The following is a 19,926-nucleotide window of genomic DNA, read 5'->3' as shown; positions in this document are numbered from 1 at the left end:
GACATTCTGATCTGCACATTATGTGGGACAGAAAATGCGAGACGTAAACTGGTCTGTGAAGGATGCAAGAATAGAGAAGGAATCAAAGAGGCAAGAACAAAAAAGTCAAATGGTCCTTGTAGCACTGTGTCATCCACAAATATCAAAACAGCTTCAAAAACACAAGAAATTCTACTTACTGACAATTCAAACCAAGATGAATATTCAAGATACCAGCATATTCCATCCAATCATCAAAACCCGACATCTGTAACAGTTGGGATGCCTGCATTTGTCAACCCTAACAGCAATGAATCCGTCTCTCTTGTAATGAGACATATTGGTATAAATTGTGGCATCAAAAGATATGGAGGAAGTGAACGAAGTTGGGCTTTTGTTTGCTGTGATGGAAGACCTCACAGTTTATACCACAAAATTTTAGAGGAATCCATTCTATGTAACTACTGCCAGAAGCCATTTCAATCTCGAAAGGTTTACAAGGACCATCATAAATCTTGCCATCAGAACTTAACATCATCCTGTTCAAGGGAATTCGATTGGGTATACATGCGCATAGGAGGAGGGCATTATGAAATGAATGTTTTAAAAGCATTTTTTGAGTTAAACTGGATACCCTATCTAGAAAAAATGTGTGAGCTCATGGGATTTAACTCAGAAAATGCTAAACACTTTGCAAAAACATGTAAAGACCACCATCTAGCCTGGCAACTATTGCTCACTTTTCATACTGCTGCTTTAAATGAAATGGTCATACCATTTGTAAGAAGTCTGATGAATACCAATGATGAACCAACAGTTGAAAATTATTTCAAATTTTATAAGCAATTTCAAGCACAAAATCCAAACCATGCATATCTCCATCTCCAAGTATGCAGATATTCCCAGGCTATTATCAACTTTCGCATGGGAATTCGACGAAATAATTCCCAATTAGTACATAGTGCAAAATTTCATCTGAAAGAACTTTTTTATGGCCGCTGTCATCCACATTACCAAAACATTGAATTATTTGATTCAATTCAGTATAAATTTATGCCAGAAGAAGTAAAAGCCTCCTGGGATAACAATACTTCATTTTCTGTAAGTGGAAACAAGTCAAAAGGACAAGATCTTGATTTTATCTTAGAAGAAAAAAACAAGGCAATTAAACAGTATTTACCAAGTGGAAGTGTGCCATCTGATGAAACCTGGAGAAATATTTGCTGCAATCTTAAATTTTTTGAAACCATTCAAGAAAAATTAGCAGAAATACTTGGATTAGGACAACAAACTGATTATGGAACTAAATTAATTGATATTTCAAATGCCATAACTAGTTTTCGGCCAGTGCTAAGAAAACATCTTGCTGCTATGGTTGATGACCACCAGTCTGTAAGTGGGAGAAAACTTCATCCCAATCTTGTAAATTTTCTAGAAACATCCACACAAAAAAGACAGGATAAAATTGACTCTAGCATTCTGGGAATAAATATTGAAAAATCAAGTGGACCTGTTTTTATTACTGATGACGAAGAAGAACTACACCAGAAAAAGATGACTAAAGCAGAGCTGAAAAATAATATAACAAAACTGATTGAAAAACTTTCTGAAAATGTTGAACTCCAAACCCATTATGTGGCAATATTAGAAAGTTTAAATGACACAAACACAAATAAAGACACATATCTAACTCTATACTTTGAACTAAAGGATGTTACTGCAAATTCAACATCTGATTCCTAAAAAGAAATAAGATAAGAAATTAGAAAGTATGATTTTCTTTCAGTATACCTATTTATATATAAATATATATTTCTATGTTTGCAGAATTTTGTACATTAATCATTATTTGTGCTGAAATAAGATCTTAGCTTCATTCTTTATTTATTTTTATAAATTTTTGCATTCATATACATTAAGATTTGTTATGTAGAATTGTATTATGATCTTATAATGCAGTGTAAATACATGTACATATCATTCACATGCATAAATCATTGTTTAAAGTTTTTTTTTAATATATCATATAATTAATGAAACTTATTTAAGTGAGTCTTATTTAGCAAATATTAAAAGGCTGAAAGCAAGTACACAAAAAAATGTATAGTTATTTTTGGAGTTCACTGCTCAAAATTATTTGAACAGAATTTAAGTCATCATAGAAATATTGCTTCGTTATTTTTTATTAACTAAAGGATGTTACTGTAAAGTCAACAACTGTATACATATTTATATATAACAGGCTAATATTTAAAGTTGGAATTATTTTTAATTATGGAATTGCATGTTTGGATTATTTCTTGTGCTTGAGATTCTTAATGTTTATTCTGTATTTCAATGTTCTGTGTGGCGCACAACACTTTCTATTGCAAATGAGAAAGAACATTTTTAAAAGAATGTACTGAGTGGTGCACAACACTTCTTCTTTAGTTTCAGAAAAACATCAACATACTGATGTTTACTTTCCGGCAACTATCTATACAAAATATATTGTATAGAAAGTGTTATTCGAGGCTGAAAACTTTATAATACAGATTAAAGCACAAGAAATTAGGAAATTTTGAAATAATAGCCTGTTATATATTTCTACATGAAACATTACTGACTGTTGTAAGCTAATGTAAACTCATTTGTATTAGAATTTCACTTAACTTCCATTATATTACATTTTACTGTAATATTACATTTTACTATATTACAAAATACTGTAATATTACAAAATACTGTAATATTACTTTTTACTATAATATTACATTAAGCTATAATACTACATTTTACTGTAATATTTGTGAAAATCATTATTTACCCTAACATCATTTCGATTCAAGATCAACTTTTAAAAAAGCTTTTATTTTCTCCTTTCTTTATTAACTATGAATGTTCGAAATTCATTTGAATATTTGCAACTTTTAAAGAAAAATGTTACCTCTGTCTATTACTTATACATTATTTAAACTCCTTCATTTTCACACATCCTAAACCATGTAAATGCAGATGTAATTCAGTCCTTTTGTATTCATGAATTAATGAATATGCAACTTATCATCTGAGAATCTAAATTTTAATATAACAAAACAAGTGGTCAAATTAAAATGTACATTGAAATTTTCCTTTTCTTTTAATTTTTTTCTTCTAATTCCGTCTGTCACAATTGTATAAGAAATACATTAACGTTTAAATTAGTTTATGTATTTATACAGCATGTTATATTTTTTAAAAAAATTCTTTCTGGCTCATGTTAACATGGGAAGGCATTATATTTGTCAATATCTTTATACCAAGCATTGTAAGCCAGATGTAAAATGTTTTTCAATTGTCTGAAACTAGTCATTATTATATGTAATTTTAAAATATGCATATTATGTAAATGTTAAATTTTAGTAAAACTATTGATGTCTAAAAAAATTGATAAGTCAATTCGATGTTTTAGCAAAGGGATTTGAGTATCAAATTCAATCAGTTTTTGATCTCAAAATGAATATTGACAGCTATTTTTCAAATTTCCATTTCTATTTCAAATTATTGAAATAAAATATTTCTAGTTAAACGTATTCTATATATATTGATGGTTTGCTTCTTTATACAGATCTGAAACTGAAGATATAATTGAAAAAACAAATAAACTAAAGCCTGGAAAAAATAAGCAACATTGTTCGGATGAGGAATTGTTTAACGCGCTAAGGAGCAATGAAAGGAGGATGAAATCAAATGCCTTAAAACAAATTACTAAGCAGATTAAAAGACTTGCTGACCTTCAAACTATAGAATTGTCTGTGGTATTTTGTGTTAGAGACAATGTTCAAGAGAGACAACTCATAAAGTTTTGTGGGTCTGGGGAGTTTTTACAGAATTTAAAAGAAGGCAAACCTATTTTAGGCGTGGAAGAAATTAAGCGTTTATCAAAGACACAAGAAGGGTATTTGCCAAGGATAGAACATACTGTGCCCCTTCAAATGTTGACTCCCTCAAAGTTGTCATGTGGACCAGGCGTGTCAAAACAAATTGCAAGTAGGCAAAAAGAGATGTTGGAGGCAACAAGTATTATAACTGAGGACCAGGATAATTCCTTTTCTATAGGTTTGTGTTTGAATTAAACCCTAGTTTTTTTTTTTCTCTATTTTTCCAAATCAAAATAAGTTCTTTTCATACTGCTAAATATCCAATAAAAAATTCCCCTAAATTGTATGGTTCATGATACAAGAATATTTTTATACTGTTTTCATAGTAAATATTTTTGTGCAAATTTTATCTATTTTCGTCAGTGTTTGAACTTTTAACTTTCAAGGGATTGCGTACTAATGTCGAAAATTCATATTGTTAAATATGAGGTTTCCTGTAAAATCAATATTAATATGAATTTAACCTGATTTAATCTGAAAACATAATAAATTTTACAAGCAAATCCAAGTCTTTTATGCTAAAAGTTAAGATTTATACCATTTAGATTCACCAAGCACGAAATCACAACAATCTAGTAACAAGAAGGTAGACAATGTGGACCAACGGAAGCCAAAGAGGTCAAAGACAAAGACTAAAAAGGCCAGCTCTTCAAAAGATGAAAGGGGCCAAAGGACTAAAAGAAAGCTAATTGATGGTAAGAATCTTATTGGATTGATTAAATGGAAACTTTATATTATTTCATATACTGATTCTTAAACTGTGCATTTGGATTTTTTCGTCCATTTTTACGAGTTGTTTCACATTGATGTCTACTGGGTCTTACATTAAAAAAAATGTTTGACTTTATCAAAAGTTAAATCCTGGGAGCTTTAAAAATTGAAGAAATTTATACTATATATTCATATTTTAGTGTTTGGGTCCCATGTTCAAGTTTGTCCAAAAAGTCAAAAATAAAACTTTGTTTGATTTCATCAAAAAATAAACTCTTGGTAACTTGGAGATCGCGAATCTATCTCGATTTTGAATAATGGACCACTAAGGTAAAAAGTTCAATATCACATTTTGTTAGTTCTTTGAACACATTCGTTTGTTGTCAGAAACCTATGCTGTTTCAAATGGTAAAGATCACAATCAAATTTTTGTTCAAATATGACACTACTTTTTTCTTATTTTTTTTCAGAAACAGATTCTTTGGAACAAAATGATAATCATTCAAATGAAAATTTCAACAAAAATGATGAAGATTATCATGACATATATATTGCAGAGGTAATGAAGAGTTTTTATTGTTATTACTTTTCTTTTCTGTGCAAGGTGTGGTGTTTTGGACCTGTTATAAAATTCTATGAAAATTTTAGTAAATTATAAAGCCGATTATTTTAGAAAGATTAAAATAGTGAAAATTCTTAAAGGTCATGGCAAAAATCAAATGTATTTCTGGCCATACTTTTACTTCTAATAAAGCCTGATTTTTTAAAAGCAAAAATTGCATTTTAAGGTATTTTCTGCTTATGTGTCAGTTTTTTGCATCTTAAACACTTTCTTGGTTAAAAATGTTTATTCTGAATATTGCTAGATCTTACACATTATCTGTTAAAAGTTATTTCTAACAAATGTATATGAATGTTCAAAACAGTAAAGTTTAACTTTTCAAAGTGATTCTATCAAATATGTTTTACTAGTACATCTGTTTCTGCAGGTTGAAACACAAAATATATCTGTGGATAACGAGAAGGAGGAAGAAGAACAGATGCATTTAAGTAAGTTCCTTCAAAAAATGAATACCACTTTTGTTGATTGGTTTTAAAAACAAAACAGTTTAAATCCATTTCATTGCACTTTTCATAATAGTTTTAACACAGAATTGTTTTTGGGGGAAATAATATCTTATTCGTTTCATAATTTGTTTATGAAATATTTAATATAAATTGATTCATTCATCAAAGCAAATTTTAGACAAAAATCTTATATTATCTATCATATTCAACAACTTATATTTAATCAAAAGAATAGACCTCAGTGTATACCATAGCTTAGTGCATGTAGTGAAAATACCATATGTGAAGATTACTAGAAAGATAAATTGATTTGACAATTATCTGATAAATTTTTATAACTGTGGTTTTAACTACATCCTGGCATCTATCTTATTTTAGACACTCATGATAAGCTTAGGTTTTCACTTGCATTTAATATAATCATGAAACTGAAAACCCTGACCTTTTGATATATCTATAATACTTATTTCCCGCTTCTTTCATATAAAATGGGTGTCTCATCCCTACCTCTCAATGCATATGTAGTAAGTGGACCCCCTTTTGAAGATGGATTATTTGCTGAAAATAAGAGAAAACAAAACATAGACCTATATATATTTAAAGAAAGATACATTCCCCTTTTTCTATCTTCTGTTAAAACAAGAAATTTAATGACAATTAAATAGCCTGATTAATTTATTAATTCTCTTCATAGGTGATACAGAAAGAGAAGATCAAGGAATGCCTATCATTAAGGCCCCAGGTACTATACTGGAATACTTTTGTTCTTTTTTTTCTTTTTTTTATAATGTATTGTAAAATTATTATGTTGAATTATGTATGCCCCATTTGGGTAAAATAAGCATTTTACAGCTTGTTGTTCGATGTGAGCCAAGGTTCCCTGTTGAAGGCCGTACATAGACCTATAATGGTTTACTTTTATAAATATTTCTTGACAAAAATTCTGTATCAAAAAAACGTTTATTTACTAGTCAAATTCAGACCTGTATAAAGCTTGAATATAATGTGTCCATTTTTGCTATTCCTGTTCAGAGTTAAACTTTTGCATTTGTATTCAGCTGGGCTCGGCTAAGCAGTATATTAAAAAAAACAGAAATAAAAGTAATATGGCTAAAAATGTATCTTCTTTAGAAATTACAAATATGCTTTGCTATTATCTTTAATAGAAAAAAAGAAGCGAAGAAATTCTAAAAATAAAGACCAAGAAGCTCCTTCAATTGTCCCAATTGACCATATTGCAACAGAAGACATCAATAGTGTAAGTATTTATATGAACTTAATGATCATCAAAGTTCTAACAGTAGTGTGCATTTTATTGTCTATTTCCATATCACTTTAAGACATAAGCCCAAATGTACAGCTACTTTGTAGCTGTGGTCTTATCAGACATCATGTCAATGCCAATTACCCCAGACCATGTATCCTGCTTGGTTTGTTTATCTTAATTTCTGTCTGAACATCTAGTCACATGCATATCATTTTACTTAATAAATATTATTTTCAGCCTTTATTTTATAATACAGTTATTAATATATACAAATGATTTCTAGCAAATATTGATATAGGAAAAGAACTTTTAATTTAATGTGAAAGTTGGATATCAGAAGTTAATATGAAAAAAAACCAATCTATTAATAATTATATTAAATTTTTTGTTAATGTCAATACTGCAAAGGAATTAAGTTTTTATTAAATGATTTTTTTGCACAGTAGCAAATATTACACACTTTTCAAAAGAGAATGACACAATTATGATATTGTCAAGTAATATTGTACAGGGTGAAAAGAAAAGGACACGGATTAACAATTGACACATTGTAATGTTTCAGAGAAAAAAAGAGGGATTGTCATTTGGAGGTGTAATTAAAAAAAATATGCTTGGTAATCAAATTGATCTTTTGATACAATTCATTTTGACAAGGGATCTTGAAATGACACCAAAAGCTGCACCATCTTACTGTACTTATAAAATGACATACTTTCTCTGTGTTTGTAAAAATTGAATTACAAAAAGTTTTATGATAAAAACAACTGAAAATTTAGTGGTTTATTAAGTCAACATCTGGTTATAATAATGGAACTGTAAAGAAAGTGTGACCACATAATTTATCTATAACAGATTACTGATAACATGCTGAGATAAATTTGTAGAAATATATTAGTAAATCTGGCTTATGTCTTAGAGTGAAATGTAAAAGTATACCCTTCAGGTAAAAACTTAGGCTTATAAAAAAATTTTCTAGCCAAATGCGCTTTTGTCTGTACATGACTCATCAGTGACCATCTAATCAAAATAAATATGAGGCTTAAATAAAGTAGAATGTGGCAGTCAATTGTCACCAGCAAACTGATTTGATTAATAAAATTCTTTTTATCTTTTTATAATTTGAATACATTCCAGAGAAAAAAAAAGTTTCTCTAGTTCTTAGTAATTTATCCCTTTCCGCACCAATTGTATAAATAAATATAACTGTGGAGAGTGGATAAATATCCTATCGCAATCAATGCAGTGATAGAATATAAATATATATAAGGTAATTAATTGAATAGCTAAATATTTTGGTTCAATTTACTAATTCTTTGTAGGATAACACAAGAAACCAAATAAATGAAGATGTGACTGCAGAGGAAGGTAAGCAAATAAATAACCAGTATGTCAATCAGCTGATGATTTAGAATTAATAATTCAATCAGTTTTATATTTTTTACCCTCCAAATAATATAGTCTTCAGTCAACAAATGATAAAGACCATTGGGCTTGTATGTACTTTATATATACCCAATCAATCGTATGACACTTCAGATAAAACTGATAATGTTACAGAGGATTATTCTCTCTCAAAAGTTGCTGACACATTAAAAATTCCTTACCAGAATTGTAATCTTATTTCTGGCTTACATTTTCTGGCGTTTTTTAAAATAAGTTGAAATGTCAAAATAATGAGATTAATAGCATCAACCAATAGTGAATAGTTCAGTGAAAATACTGTTGTGCACTGAAACATGCCAAATGACAAGAAAAAATATAAAAAAATATTGAGTTATATTTGATAGACCAGTCACCTGTATGAAAAATCACTTAATTTTTTTTTTAAATCAACAGATACTGAAGCAATTTAGCTGCAAAATGTAACGTCTTTAGAAATTAAAAATGTACTTTACTTCATTTTTAATAGCAAAAAAGAAACGAAGAAATACTAAAAAAAAAGATCAAAGAACTCTTTCCCATGACCATATAGACCAGGATGCATCACAAGACTTCCAAAATGTAAGTATTTTATATGAACTTAATCATTAACAGAGAACACAGAGAACAGTAGCTTACATATTTCCAAATGTAGACTTTTCATAAGGTAAACTCTACATGTAAAGTGTGTTTACATTATTGTTAACCAGTTTATATAAATGAAGTCATAATGTTTGTATGTCCATATGCCATCCCGAGGGCCTTAATTTTGTTTATAAAATACCTATTCCCTATTCTTATATTCTGTATATATTAAAATAAAATAGTTTGCATATCATAAGTGTTCTAGCATTTATATGTTATTTCTCCTTCCGATCAAATCAAATAATTTAATTTATTTATTCTTTGTAGGATTCAAATTCCCAATCAGATCACGATGTAACTGCAGAAAAAGGTAAGCACACATGTGTATTTAATGAATAACTATCAAAATATGTCATTTGATTGACCATTAAGACTAAACAGTTAAATCTAATTTCTTAAAAAAAATTTCTTTAAATAATAAATTCATTTTTTTTTTATTAAACTGGTAAAAGATAAATTGCCATTCCCTAAAAAAAAATGCTGACATTTTGGAAATTCCTAACCTTATTTCCTGTTTACAATTTTGTTTTGTTAGATGCATATGTCAATATAATGAGTTAATTAGCATCAACAGCTGGTAAACACCACTTGCTAAAATAAAAAGATAATAAGATTGATGATACATTTATAAATGTGGTTTTTAAAACCCACTAAAACCCACTTCCTTATTATTTTTTATCTGCTTTAAGATGCTTATGATTGATTAATGCTTATATTGATATAAATGCTCAATCATTATATAAACTAAAAGAAATAAAATTGAAAATGAATAAAGATGAAATATATATGAACTTGTTATAAATTTATTCTTCCAGATACAGAAAAAACATGGGAGATAAACTCATATTATGCAGTTGCATTTGAGGATCGATGGTATCCCGGAGTGGTGACTGCCATCCAAGGAGACAACAAGGACTGGGCATCCATCAAATATATGCACCCTAGTGGTGAAAATTTTAAATGGCCCGGCAAAGAAGACTCTGCATTAGCACATATAAATGCAATGCTCTGCAGAGTCAATGTTAATATATTGGCAAATGGTCGTTTATGGACAGTGTCCAATATTGGCAAAATTGATAATTTATACAAAAGTCAATCAGAACTACAAATTGTTGAAATTGATTATCAATAGACTATGTTGTTACTGTTTATAACATGCATCAAATTCTATTTAAAGATCATTTCAAAGTGAATTGTCCTTTATATATCAAAGAGAATAAAAAATATTTGTTAAAGTATTTAAACAGGGTATTTTTGCTAGATTCAAAGAATTATCCAAGGAGACAAAATATTTGGCTGCTCCTCACCTAAAACACCTAAAATTCAATCAAAGCTTTTTGCTATTCATTATATCAAATTAAATCATTAATAAAAACACATGTAATCTTTTCCATATTTTCCTTTGTATAAATTATCAATTTTGCCAATATTTGCCATAGTCAACAACATAACAGCCTTATAAAATAGGATGTATAATGCCATAAAGAGGTGGAAGATGAATTTCATTTTTTCATAACGTGTACAGAACTTATTAGACCTAGTCTTTTTGTGAAGAATGTAATATATTTATTAATTAAATATATCGTTAACAGCATAAGTGAAATGTATAATGTAATAATTGTAAACTGTGTGCGATTGGTGACTAACATTATAATGTAATATTTCAAGATATTTAAAATGATAATTTTATAGAGGAGGTATGTTGTAAAATCTCTATTATTTTCAGTGCTACATTATTGTATTGTTTTCCATCTATCATTTTGTTATTTATATGTTTTGTTTTTGTTTTTGTTTATTTAGAAACAATCCTATATTGTTTGGATTTTAACACTTGTACATTGAACAAATAAATGACCAACCTTAAAACTTGTATTGGAATGAAAATGGAATTTTACAATAAGCAACATTTTTATTATCTTAGTAATAGCTTTAATCGATTACAGTATTGGTCCTTTAGATCAAACAAACAGCACTACCGTAATGAGATTCCAGTTCATTTTTTTCAATAGACAACTATTATATAAATTTAAAATGTACATTAGGAGATATGCAAGTAGAATAATTGTTTTAACTTTTAATTCCTACACAAGGTGAAGATTAAACTATATCTATCATTTGTTAGCTTTCAATGTTGAGTAAAAATGAACATAATAAATTCAATTTGATAATTTTGATATATTTGTTGTTGCTGTTTTACTGTTAATATATATATATACTACACTATATAGAGAAACAAAAACAAACAAACCTAGAAACAAATTTGTTTTTCTGTAATGAAAAATTAATTTGTACCAACTAATGGGAGATAACCCCTACTTCCTTAAAATAAATGTTATATTACAGATTTGTGTAATATTACAGATTTGTGTAATATTACATTTTAATGTAATATTACAGTTTTCAGTAATTGCCTGGACTGAATAAGCAAATTTCAGTTTGGAGATTGAAGTAACTAAACCATGCCCTCTTACTGTCGATTGCCTCTAAAGTTTCCTCGCTGGAAACCTCCTCTTCCACGCTCCTGACCTCTAAAAACCAATATAAACATATGAATATAATATGCTTCGGAAAACTAAAACACTGAACATTTCTTCAACACACGTTATGACAATTTTTTTGTATTTTAAACCTATAGAGATACTGTAGATTCTTTTACTTTTAGTGGATATCAATTTTCGTGGATTGAGGAAAACTTTCATTTTTGTGAATATTTGATTTCGTGGTTTTTCCAATCTCTGCATACAAAGACTTTAGAAAATTTGTAATTCGTTTAACATTTTAATCTGTGGTTCAACTGTTCCCACAAAAATTAGTATTCAACAATGATAATGAATCTACAGTAATAGATCTGCTTGTAAAATTCTATCAACTGTTTACTCAATTGGACAACCAATACATAACAAATAGAGTACTCCTATGGTTCCGACCAAAACAAAAACAAAGGAAAAGAATTGTAAAATGTTTTTTTTTTAAATATGGACTTGGGTAATTGCTCAAATATCTTTCATCTTCATGTGGTCTTTTTTCTACCCCAAAAATATCTGTAATCACAGTTTGTTTACCTGAACCCTCCTCTGTTACCACGGAAACCTTGTGTTTGTCCTCTTCCTCCTCTGTTTCCACCTTGAAATCCTAAAAAATATGTTAATGTCAATTGAACTAATTCTTACGCTTAGGCCAAAAAAAATGTATGTCTGTTTAAGGTTACATCATCAAAATAAATAGGGTAGGTAGGTCGGTATTTCCATTTTATTATTTTTTTCCATTTTATTTTTTGAGCCATGATTTTGAGTTGTGCCGTCCTTCTTGCTGTGGTCCGAGTTGTTCATGGGTCGAGTTTACCTGTATTTATAATGATTGGATCATGTCCCTTTGTTATTAATTGGAAAAAAATGGTGGCAAAATGTTTATTGCATCCCACGAGTCGTGAATTTCCTTATAACAGCTATCATATTCATGATAATGAACATTGGGATGTATCAGGCAACACTATCTTCACTTTTAACACGTGTTCAGTTTATTTTTCATTTTACGACGGCAATAAAATGGCTTAGGGTCGGCGCTTAAAATAGGGTCGGTCCGGTAACCGTAAACAGACATATATTTTTTTTGACCTTCTAATATAAGAACAACATATAAACAACACAGCTCTGTTTAATCTTCTATTTTGGGACTAGTGTTACTGTTTTTGTTGTTCTATTAGACATCACCCAGTGGCTTAATGTTGGGGTCATGTTGATCATACATAGATCAGTGAGGGTGGTAAAGGGTTATTTTCGTGCAACGTGTTTTGCCATTTTTATTTCACGTGCAGCCGTGAAAAAGGTTCATAATTCACCGTGTTTCGTGAAATTGGTAAAAAGATCAACGTGCAAGGCATTTTTAATTGTTCGTTCATAGTGAAATGGCAGTTATATTTCGCTTTCTTCCATCAGATACCCCCCCTTTAGGCCCCTCATGAGTCTGGTTTTCTATGTTGTGTTTTGTAGACTTTTGTTTATCCTTTGATATTTTTTTTTTAAACATGTCGTTGTTAGTTTATTATCACCTTGCGAGTTTGGATGGCATTTTGGTATCTTTTGCCTTTTCCACAGAAAATAATGAACTATGTTATGGGAAAAACAAACTGTAGACTCATTATTATTCATTGGTCACAAATTTCTATTAATTTAAGTTACCTCTTCCTCTCTGCATTCCTCCTCTTCTTCCTCTGTTTTCTCCTCTGCCACCTCCACCACCTCTCTGGACAAACCCACCACTCTGACCTCCACCTCTCTGGACAAATCCACCTCGTTGACCTCTACCCCTCTGAACAAACCCACCACGTTGACCTCTATTTCCTCCACGTACCATCTGATTGCCTGTTGGAGATCCTGGGGTACTTCCACTTCCTCCTCGCCCTCCACGACCTCTGCCTCTCATTTGACCTCTACCCCTCATCAACCTGCCTTGACCTCTACCACCTCTGACAATTGCTCCACCACCACGACCACCTAGGGTCAAACGGGACTTGACACTGGTGTTTCCAAAACCTAGTCTTTGCTTCAATGACTTCTGAAAATATAATAATGAATTTTTAATTTTTAACAAATTGGCTGTTGGACATTTTCAAGTTTTCTACAAGCATGACAAGTACATTTCCTTTGCAATTATAATCATAGTAATTTTTCAGATTTTCAAAATAAATCTGCTTACAATTCTTGTCCCAAGACGAGGTTTAAGCAGGGACAGTATTGATTTGGGATATTCCTCGTCTGTTGATCAATGGTAGAATCTATATAGCATTTATTAAAATAGGTAGATACTTTTTATCTCATCATGAGATGCATTAAGGTGGTACCTAACACTACAGGGAGATAACTCTGTAAAATCAGCTTAACGTTTTAATTATGTTGTGTTGTTAATGGAATATTAAGCTTCTCAATGATCAAAATAAGTGTTTGTCAAACTGCTATATAACCAGTGTAATTTTTCTGATAAAACAAATTTTTTGAAATTTTTATATTTTTGTGAAAGGGTCAAAGTAAATACTTTGTCAAAATTTTAAGAAAATTAAACGATCTAAATTAATTTTAGTTAAAGCGTTGGGTACCACCTTAAATCTATATTAATGTGAACCTCACTTTAATCATTGTTATATCTAATTTCACAAATAAATAGAATGCATTGCAGCTCAATAGTCTTACTGTCCATTTCAGCATGGATTTCATTGCATTTTGTGCAAATTCTAATTCAGAAATTGTCATAGTGAGAAGTTTTTTTACCTTTTTGATTTTCAATGCTGCCTGTACACTTGGCCTGTTTGCCATCTGCATGGCGAGTCTCTTGTTGGCTGCCGTTGCCTGGTGCTGAGCTGCCATCTTTGCCCGGATGTTTGACACACTGGCTTGCTGGGCTGGTTGCCTCACAGTGGCTTGAATCGTGGAAAATCTTTGGTTGGACGAAGGAAAGAAATGTTATTTATAGTTATGCTGCCATTTTTTGTACATACATGTATGTCATTGTGGCTGGTTTTTGTCATGCAACTTCTGAATGAAGGAAATATTTGAAGATTTCAAAGTTTTAAAGCAGAAACTTAAATCGACACAAGAAAAAACTCCGACAGTAATGCACACAAGAAAACAAACTGACAAAAAGAAAAGATATTCAACTGCAATGGTCATGATGGTCAAAGAAATACAAACAACTCAATACAAACTATAGGATTCAGGGGCGGATCCAGCTATTTAAAAAAGGGGGGGGTTCCCAACTCAGAGTAAAGGGGGGGTTCCAACTATATGCTCCCATTCAAATGCATTGATCGTCCAAAAAAAAGGGGGGGGTTCCAACCCCGGAACCCCCCCCCCTTGGATCCGCCTATAGGATTACTCTAGGCATTATAAGGGACAAAATGTTATCTAAAAGGGTAAGCAGTTCATGTCATAGATATAGCTATAGATCACTCATGGTGCAAAGAGGCAGGCAAATCTCTTTCAATAACTTTTTCAAAGAGCTGGAAGACTTGTTAATTTTAGGATAAATAAAACAATTAATGTGAGACTAAGAGACACAAAAAGAGACACTTTTGAGAACTTCTACATACTGACACCATACAGAAACTGGATTATGAGGCATTAGAATTTTTGTAACATTGTCATGACTATAAAACTATCATCAATATTAATATCATAAAACATTGTACACTAGTTTCCTGTTTTTCCTCTAATACAATGTATGTTACTAACTGTGTCAGAAATTATTCCTCTAATATGTTACAAACTGTGTCAGAAATTATTCCTCTAATATATTACTGTCAGAAATTATTCCTCTAGTATGTTACTAACTGTGTCAGAAATTATTCCTCTAATATGTTACAAACTGTGTCAGAAATTATTCCTCTAATATATTACTGTCAGAAATTATTCCTCTAATATGTTACTAACTGTGTCAGAAATTATTCCTCTAATATGTTACTATCTGTGTCAGAAATTATTCCTCTAATATGTTACTATGTCAGAAATTATTCCTCTAATATATTACTAACTGTGTCAGAAATTATTCCTCTAATATGTTACTAACTGTGTCAGAAATTATTCCTCTAATATGTTACTAACTGTGTCAGAAATTATTCTTCTAATATGTTACTGTGTCAGAAATTATAACTTTAAACCAAAAAAAGTTAACAATAATAGGTCAAAGTACAGCTTGTCTTGGCCTGGAGTTGTACCATACACAATTCTAAAATGTTTGAAAACAGCAATAATGAAAAAGTAGGACAAAAGATCCACTAACATTGAAGTATGAAAATAAGAATACCTACACGAACTGAAATTGGAAACAACTTTGAACAATAATGATAAATCAAGAGAGCAGTTTTAAAGATATCTGATGGCATGAGATCATCAGAAAATGTCTTGTGAAACAAAACATGTCACCAGGCAAAATTTTGTGACATAAAACTCTTTACAAAGTATGAGCATCAGACAGAAAGATCATCACCAGAAACTTTGGTTAAAATGTGACTTGCTCATAAAAAAAATTTGTGAGAGACTCACTTTTGATTATAATGCTAGAGACTGTCTCACCCGAAATGATCTTGAGATACAAATCGCTAGATATCATTTCAACATTTAACGAGATGCCGAACTGATCTTGAGATAGAAAAGTGAATAATAAAAGATAGAACATCAAATTAGACAGAACATGAACTTCACATGTATAAATTTGACATAAAATCTGCAGATATCATGTGAAAGGTCATGTGATAGTAGAAATCATGTGAAAGAGGTCACGTGACAACAGAATGATGTGACAGAAAACAGGAACTAAAATGTCACCACTAGAGAAGTTATTGGATAGAACTTACGACTTAGATGAAATAAAGTAGCCATGATTGATCCCATAGGTTTGAAAGAAAATCAATGTGACCATTGCATGAAAATAACTGAAGAAAAATATCAACGAAAAGAGTTATTTCCCCTTCAGAAGAAAAGTATTTTCATAAGACTGTTTAATAATTTTCAATTAATAATTCAAATTTAAATATTAAAATTAATTTCTCTTCGACTGTTTGACACCATACTACACTTTACACTTTGTCTAAAAATATAATTCAAAATTAATTGTCAAATTAAGGTAGCACAATACAAAGATTTTTCATCCCCAACCAGACATCTTTAAACTGATGTAATTCCACTCATCTTTCTTTAAATTTTATAAATGAGGTACCAAAAGAAAGAAGAAGGATTAATCTTCCAAATTGTGATAATTTCATTATGACATAATTATTACATAATTAATTGTTATGTAATTAGTTGCCATATTGTGATGTCCATACTTGAATGAATTTAACTTCTTTGTTATTCATAGCATCCCAAAATATTTTATAGATTCTTGAACAACACAGTTTGACCTCCAAAACTGTGTCTCAGATTTTTCCTATTGTATTTCATTCTCTCATAAATCTACAATGAAATTTGCAACAATAATTCATAAGAGACCACTAAATTCAACTGGGTATAAAATTTGTTCTATTGATGTTTTTGGAAATCTGAGACACAGTTTTGGAGGTCAAGCTGTGTTGTAACAGAATCTGTTAAATAATTTGGGATGCTATGAAGAACAAAGACGCTAAATTCATTCAAGCGTGGACATCACAATATAGCAACTTATTACATAATAATTAATTATGTAATAATTATGTCATAATGAAATTATCACCATTTGAAAGATGAATCTTTCTTCTTTCTTTTGGTACCTCATTTATAATATATAAAGAAGGATTAAATGAATTACATCAGTTTAAAGTTATCCGATTGGGAGTGAACAAATCTTTGTATTGTGCTACCTTAATTAAACATAAGAAAAACAAATTCAAACTGAATTTCAGGAAAAGTCATTTGATTATTGCTTTCGACTATACTTTATATATATGAGTTTAAAATAGGAAATCGGATTTTTCTAACCATTATTACTTTAATATACGACATTAACTTTTAGCAAAAAAACATGCAAGAAAATATCTAAAGTGAAGCTTTTTCAAATCTAGAAAATCTAGTCTTGTACATTCATGCATAGAAAAGTTCAATATAGTAACTGGATTTTTGTTATTTTGCTATCCACATGATCCAATGGCACTGCTCGGTGCTTGTGGTTTACTATTGCTTTTCTCAAGACTTTTTGCCATGTATTGCAACTCTGTCTGTTTTGCCACTTGTCAAATTTCTGCCACTTGTCAAATTTCTGCCACTTGTCAAATTTCAGCCTCTTTGACACTAGTTGTTGTCCTTTTTCACCTGTGGCCAACAGGATATAACTAGTTACTTTAACCATACATGTAAAACATGTGTATTGTTAGACTAGCATGCAAGCATGCAATCTGATTCATTTAACATATTAAGTGGCAAAATCAGGTTTTGAGCCCAATTGCACATTTGTGCAGTGGCATTTTTTCATTTTGGCTTGCATAGCTTTTTGTTGTCATTCTCTTTTGCACTAGCCTTGAAAGAAGGCATCTAGCCACAGAGAAGACTTCTGGTCAATAGAAATGACCTTTGGTCAATAGAAATGACCTTTGGTCATTAGAGAAATGACTGATAGAGAGAAAAAATTCTCTCTAAATTTCTTTCCTTCCAACTTTTCCAGGCAATCTCTGCCAGGAACATGCTCCTCCTCCTTCTCACCTATCATTCAAAGACATCTTAGTGGTACTCTTCAGAACAATCTTAGCTGGAACCGCCATCTTTCTTTAATTATCTGAATAAACTGTTAAGGAAATTAGAAATGACTAGAAGTAAAACATATTTAATTCATACTTGTTTCAGGCAAAAATACAAAAAAATTATGTGTTTGTATATTTGACGCTAGTCGTAGACCTGCCATACATGTTTTTTTTTCATTCTGGTTCTTAAATGAATAGATTGATGCCCAATTTATATAATTCCAAGGCCGTCAGTTGGCATCAGAAGCGACGAAGCAGCGCATCTATTTTGGGTGGGCAAATACCCACTTTTTGATATGGGACGAGCTCTGACGTTGCACGGCCCAAGCTTGTCTGGCAAAACAGCCGTTGGACGTCAGAGTAATCTCGGACTAAAAATTTGTGAACAAAACACTAATTTGACTAAAACCAGTATTTAGATTGGTTGATTTTTGAGTCCAAGTTCTAGAAAGTTTTATGACAGCATAGGCTAGGCTTTTCTTTCATAACACTACTCAGTTTTTTGCCTTGGGAATATAAAATGTGTGCTGGAAACCCCAAATCCATTACTGTTTATTATTCAATCAATCTATGTATCTATTTCTGGAATCCGGGTCCGTTCGCCCTGATACCTGTTCGCCCAGGGTCCATTCGCCCAGATTTTTATTTTTTTCTATTTGTTGTCCAGTCGCATAATTTTAAGTATTTGAACAAAATATGTTAAAGTTTGTTAACAAATTGACAGAATATTTATATTGCCGCAATCATTTTATCATTTTCTCTTTGATTTACAGAGTAGAATTGGTATACATGATGTATTTCTCTTTATTGATATTTGTTAACAAAATAATTGTATTCAGTCAATCATGAATGTATGCAGTATAACTGAGACTAGGACTGTCTCCGAGTATAATAATGAACTTGTAAATCCGTTTCATGATTTACAGTTAGTACATCATTGTGTTTATTAATTTCAAGCTGAATATTTTATCAAAACAAAACGTTTGATTTTTATTAATAATCCATCAAAAGACAAGTATCACAATAATCAGTGATCCGAATTATTTTGTCATTGAACAATTAATGATCCTATACAAGCCATAAACTTTTAAATATTTCCCTGTTTCCATAAATTTCAAGAATATATACCATAGAAATATCTGAATAAGTTTTTTCAACTTCAATGCTCTGAATATCAATATTTTTTAGTAGGGCGAACGGACTCTCTGGGCGAACGAACCCAGGGCGAACGTACCCAGGGCGAACATGTTATTAGGGCGAACAATCCCGATACCCTATTTCTGCACGATAAATGTTTTATTGCCAATGTATCTCTTATGGGTTGATCAACTTCAAACAATTGGGAGTAGTTATAACCCTTTGTGGAGAAAAGGGAGACCGTTTAAAGCCCTATCGTAATTCGATAGGGTTGACAACTTGCACCGACAACTTTTGCCATCGGAGTCGGCTTATTTGATTTTCTTAGTCATGATCAACTTTGTAATCTGTAAAACATGAACCAAAATATGAATTTGTAGATAAGGATACATAATTTTTTGTTAAAATCTGCTAAAGTTTCGAATTGACTTCGATGAATTTGGATGATGATTCTGAATCTGCAAAACATAAAACGTCAACAACCCGATACCGGAAGTTCATAAAATATTAGAACTATTCGGCTCTAAATAATGATAAAAAAAATGTGAAATTGTTTTATTAGACTATTTATGTTCTTACTAAAATATGTTTTTTTAAACAGG

The 19,926-nt window shown here is 30.6% G+C and overlaps 2 protein-coding genes across 6 annotated transcripts in view; one reads left to right on the top strand and one right to left on the bottom strand.

The window, feature by feature from the left end:
* Positions 1-19,853, bottom strand: part of LOC139494699 (chromatin target of PRMT1 protein-like) — a 34,272-nt gene extending 14,419 nt beyond the window's left edge. For 2 of the 5 annotated variants that reach the window (XM_071282875.1, XM_071282877.1), the window contains exons 1-5: positions 19,715-19,853; positions 18,150-18,222; positions 14,253-14,418; positions 13,167-13,542; positions 12,051-12,120 (exon numbers count right to left, since the gene is read on the bottom strand). In XM_071282875.1, the coding sequence (XP_071138976.1) occupies positions 12,051-12,120; positions 13,167-13,542; positions 14,253-14,418; positions 18,150-18,208 (671 nt within the window). In that variant the 5' untranslated portion in view covers positions 18,209-18,222; positions 19,715-19,853. Of the gene's footprint in view, positions 1-11,459; positions 11,517-12,050; positions 12,121-13,166; positions 13,543-14,252; positions 14,686-14,844; positions 15,233-18,149; positions 18,223-19,714 lie in introns of those variants that run through there. The other 3 variants (XM_071282876.1, XM_071282880.1, XM_071282878.1) reach the window with 3 other exon arrangements.
* LOC139494694 (nucleolar protein 58-like) lies at positions 1,694-10,186 on the top strand. The gene is made up of 10 exons (XM_071282870.1): positions 1,694-4,056; positions 4,424-4,573; positions 5,060-5,148; positions 5,579-5,639; positions 6,352-6,399; positions 6,824-6,915; positions 8,244-8,289; positions 8,834-8,925; positions 9,256-9,298; positions 9,804-10,186. Exons 1-10 carry the CDS (start codon positions 3,678-3,680, stop codon positions 10,118-10,120), a joined length of 1,317 nt encoding a protein of 438 aa, XP_071138971.1. The 5' UTR covers positions 1,694-3,677; the 3' UTR covers positions 10,121-10,186.
* Positions 19,854-19,926: the final 73 nt, after the last annotated feature.

The sequence above is a fragment of the Mytilus edulis genome, chromosome 11 (genome assembly GCF_963676685.1).
Source record: "Mytilus edulis chromosome 11, xbMytEdul2.2, whole genome shotgun sequence".
NCBI lineage: Eukaryota > Metazoa > Mollusca > Bivalvia > Mytilida > Mytilidae > Mytilus > Mytilus edulis.
The sequence above is the reverse complement of the archived record's forward strand: the minus strand, read 5'-3'. Positions and strand labels throughout refer to the sequence as shown.

What these genes read in the sequence shown, in the direction of transcription:
- LOC139494694 (XM_071282870.1), top strand. Translation starts at nt 3,678, where the DNA reads ATGAAATCAAATGCCTTAAAACAAATTACTAAGCAGATTAAAAGACTT. An exon ending in GGATAATTCCTTTTCTATAG is followed by an intron (nt 4,057 to 4,423) that starts GTTTGTGTTTGA and finishes TATACCATTTAG; the next exon opens with ATTCACCAAGCACGAAATCA. An exon ending in GCCTATCATTAAGGCCCCAG is followed by an intron (nt 6,400 to 6,823) that starts GTACTATACTGG and finishes TATCTTTAATAG; the next exon opens with AAAAAAAGAAGCGAAGAAAT.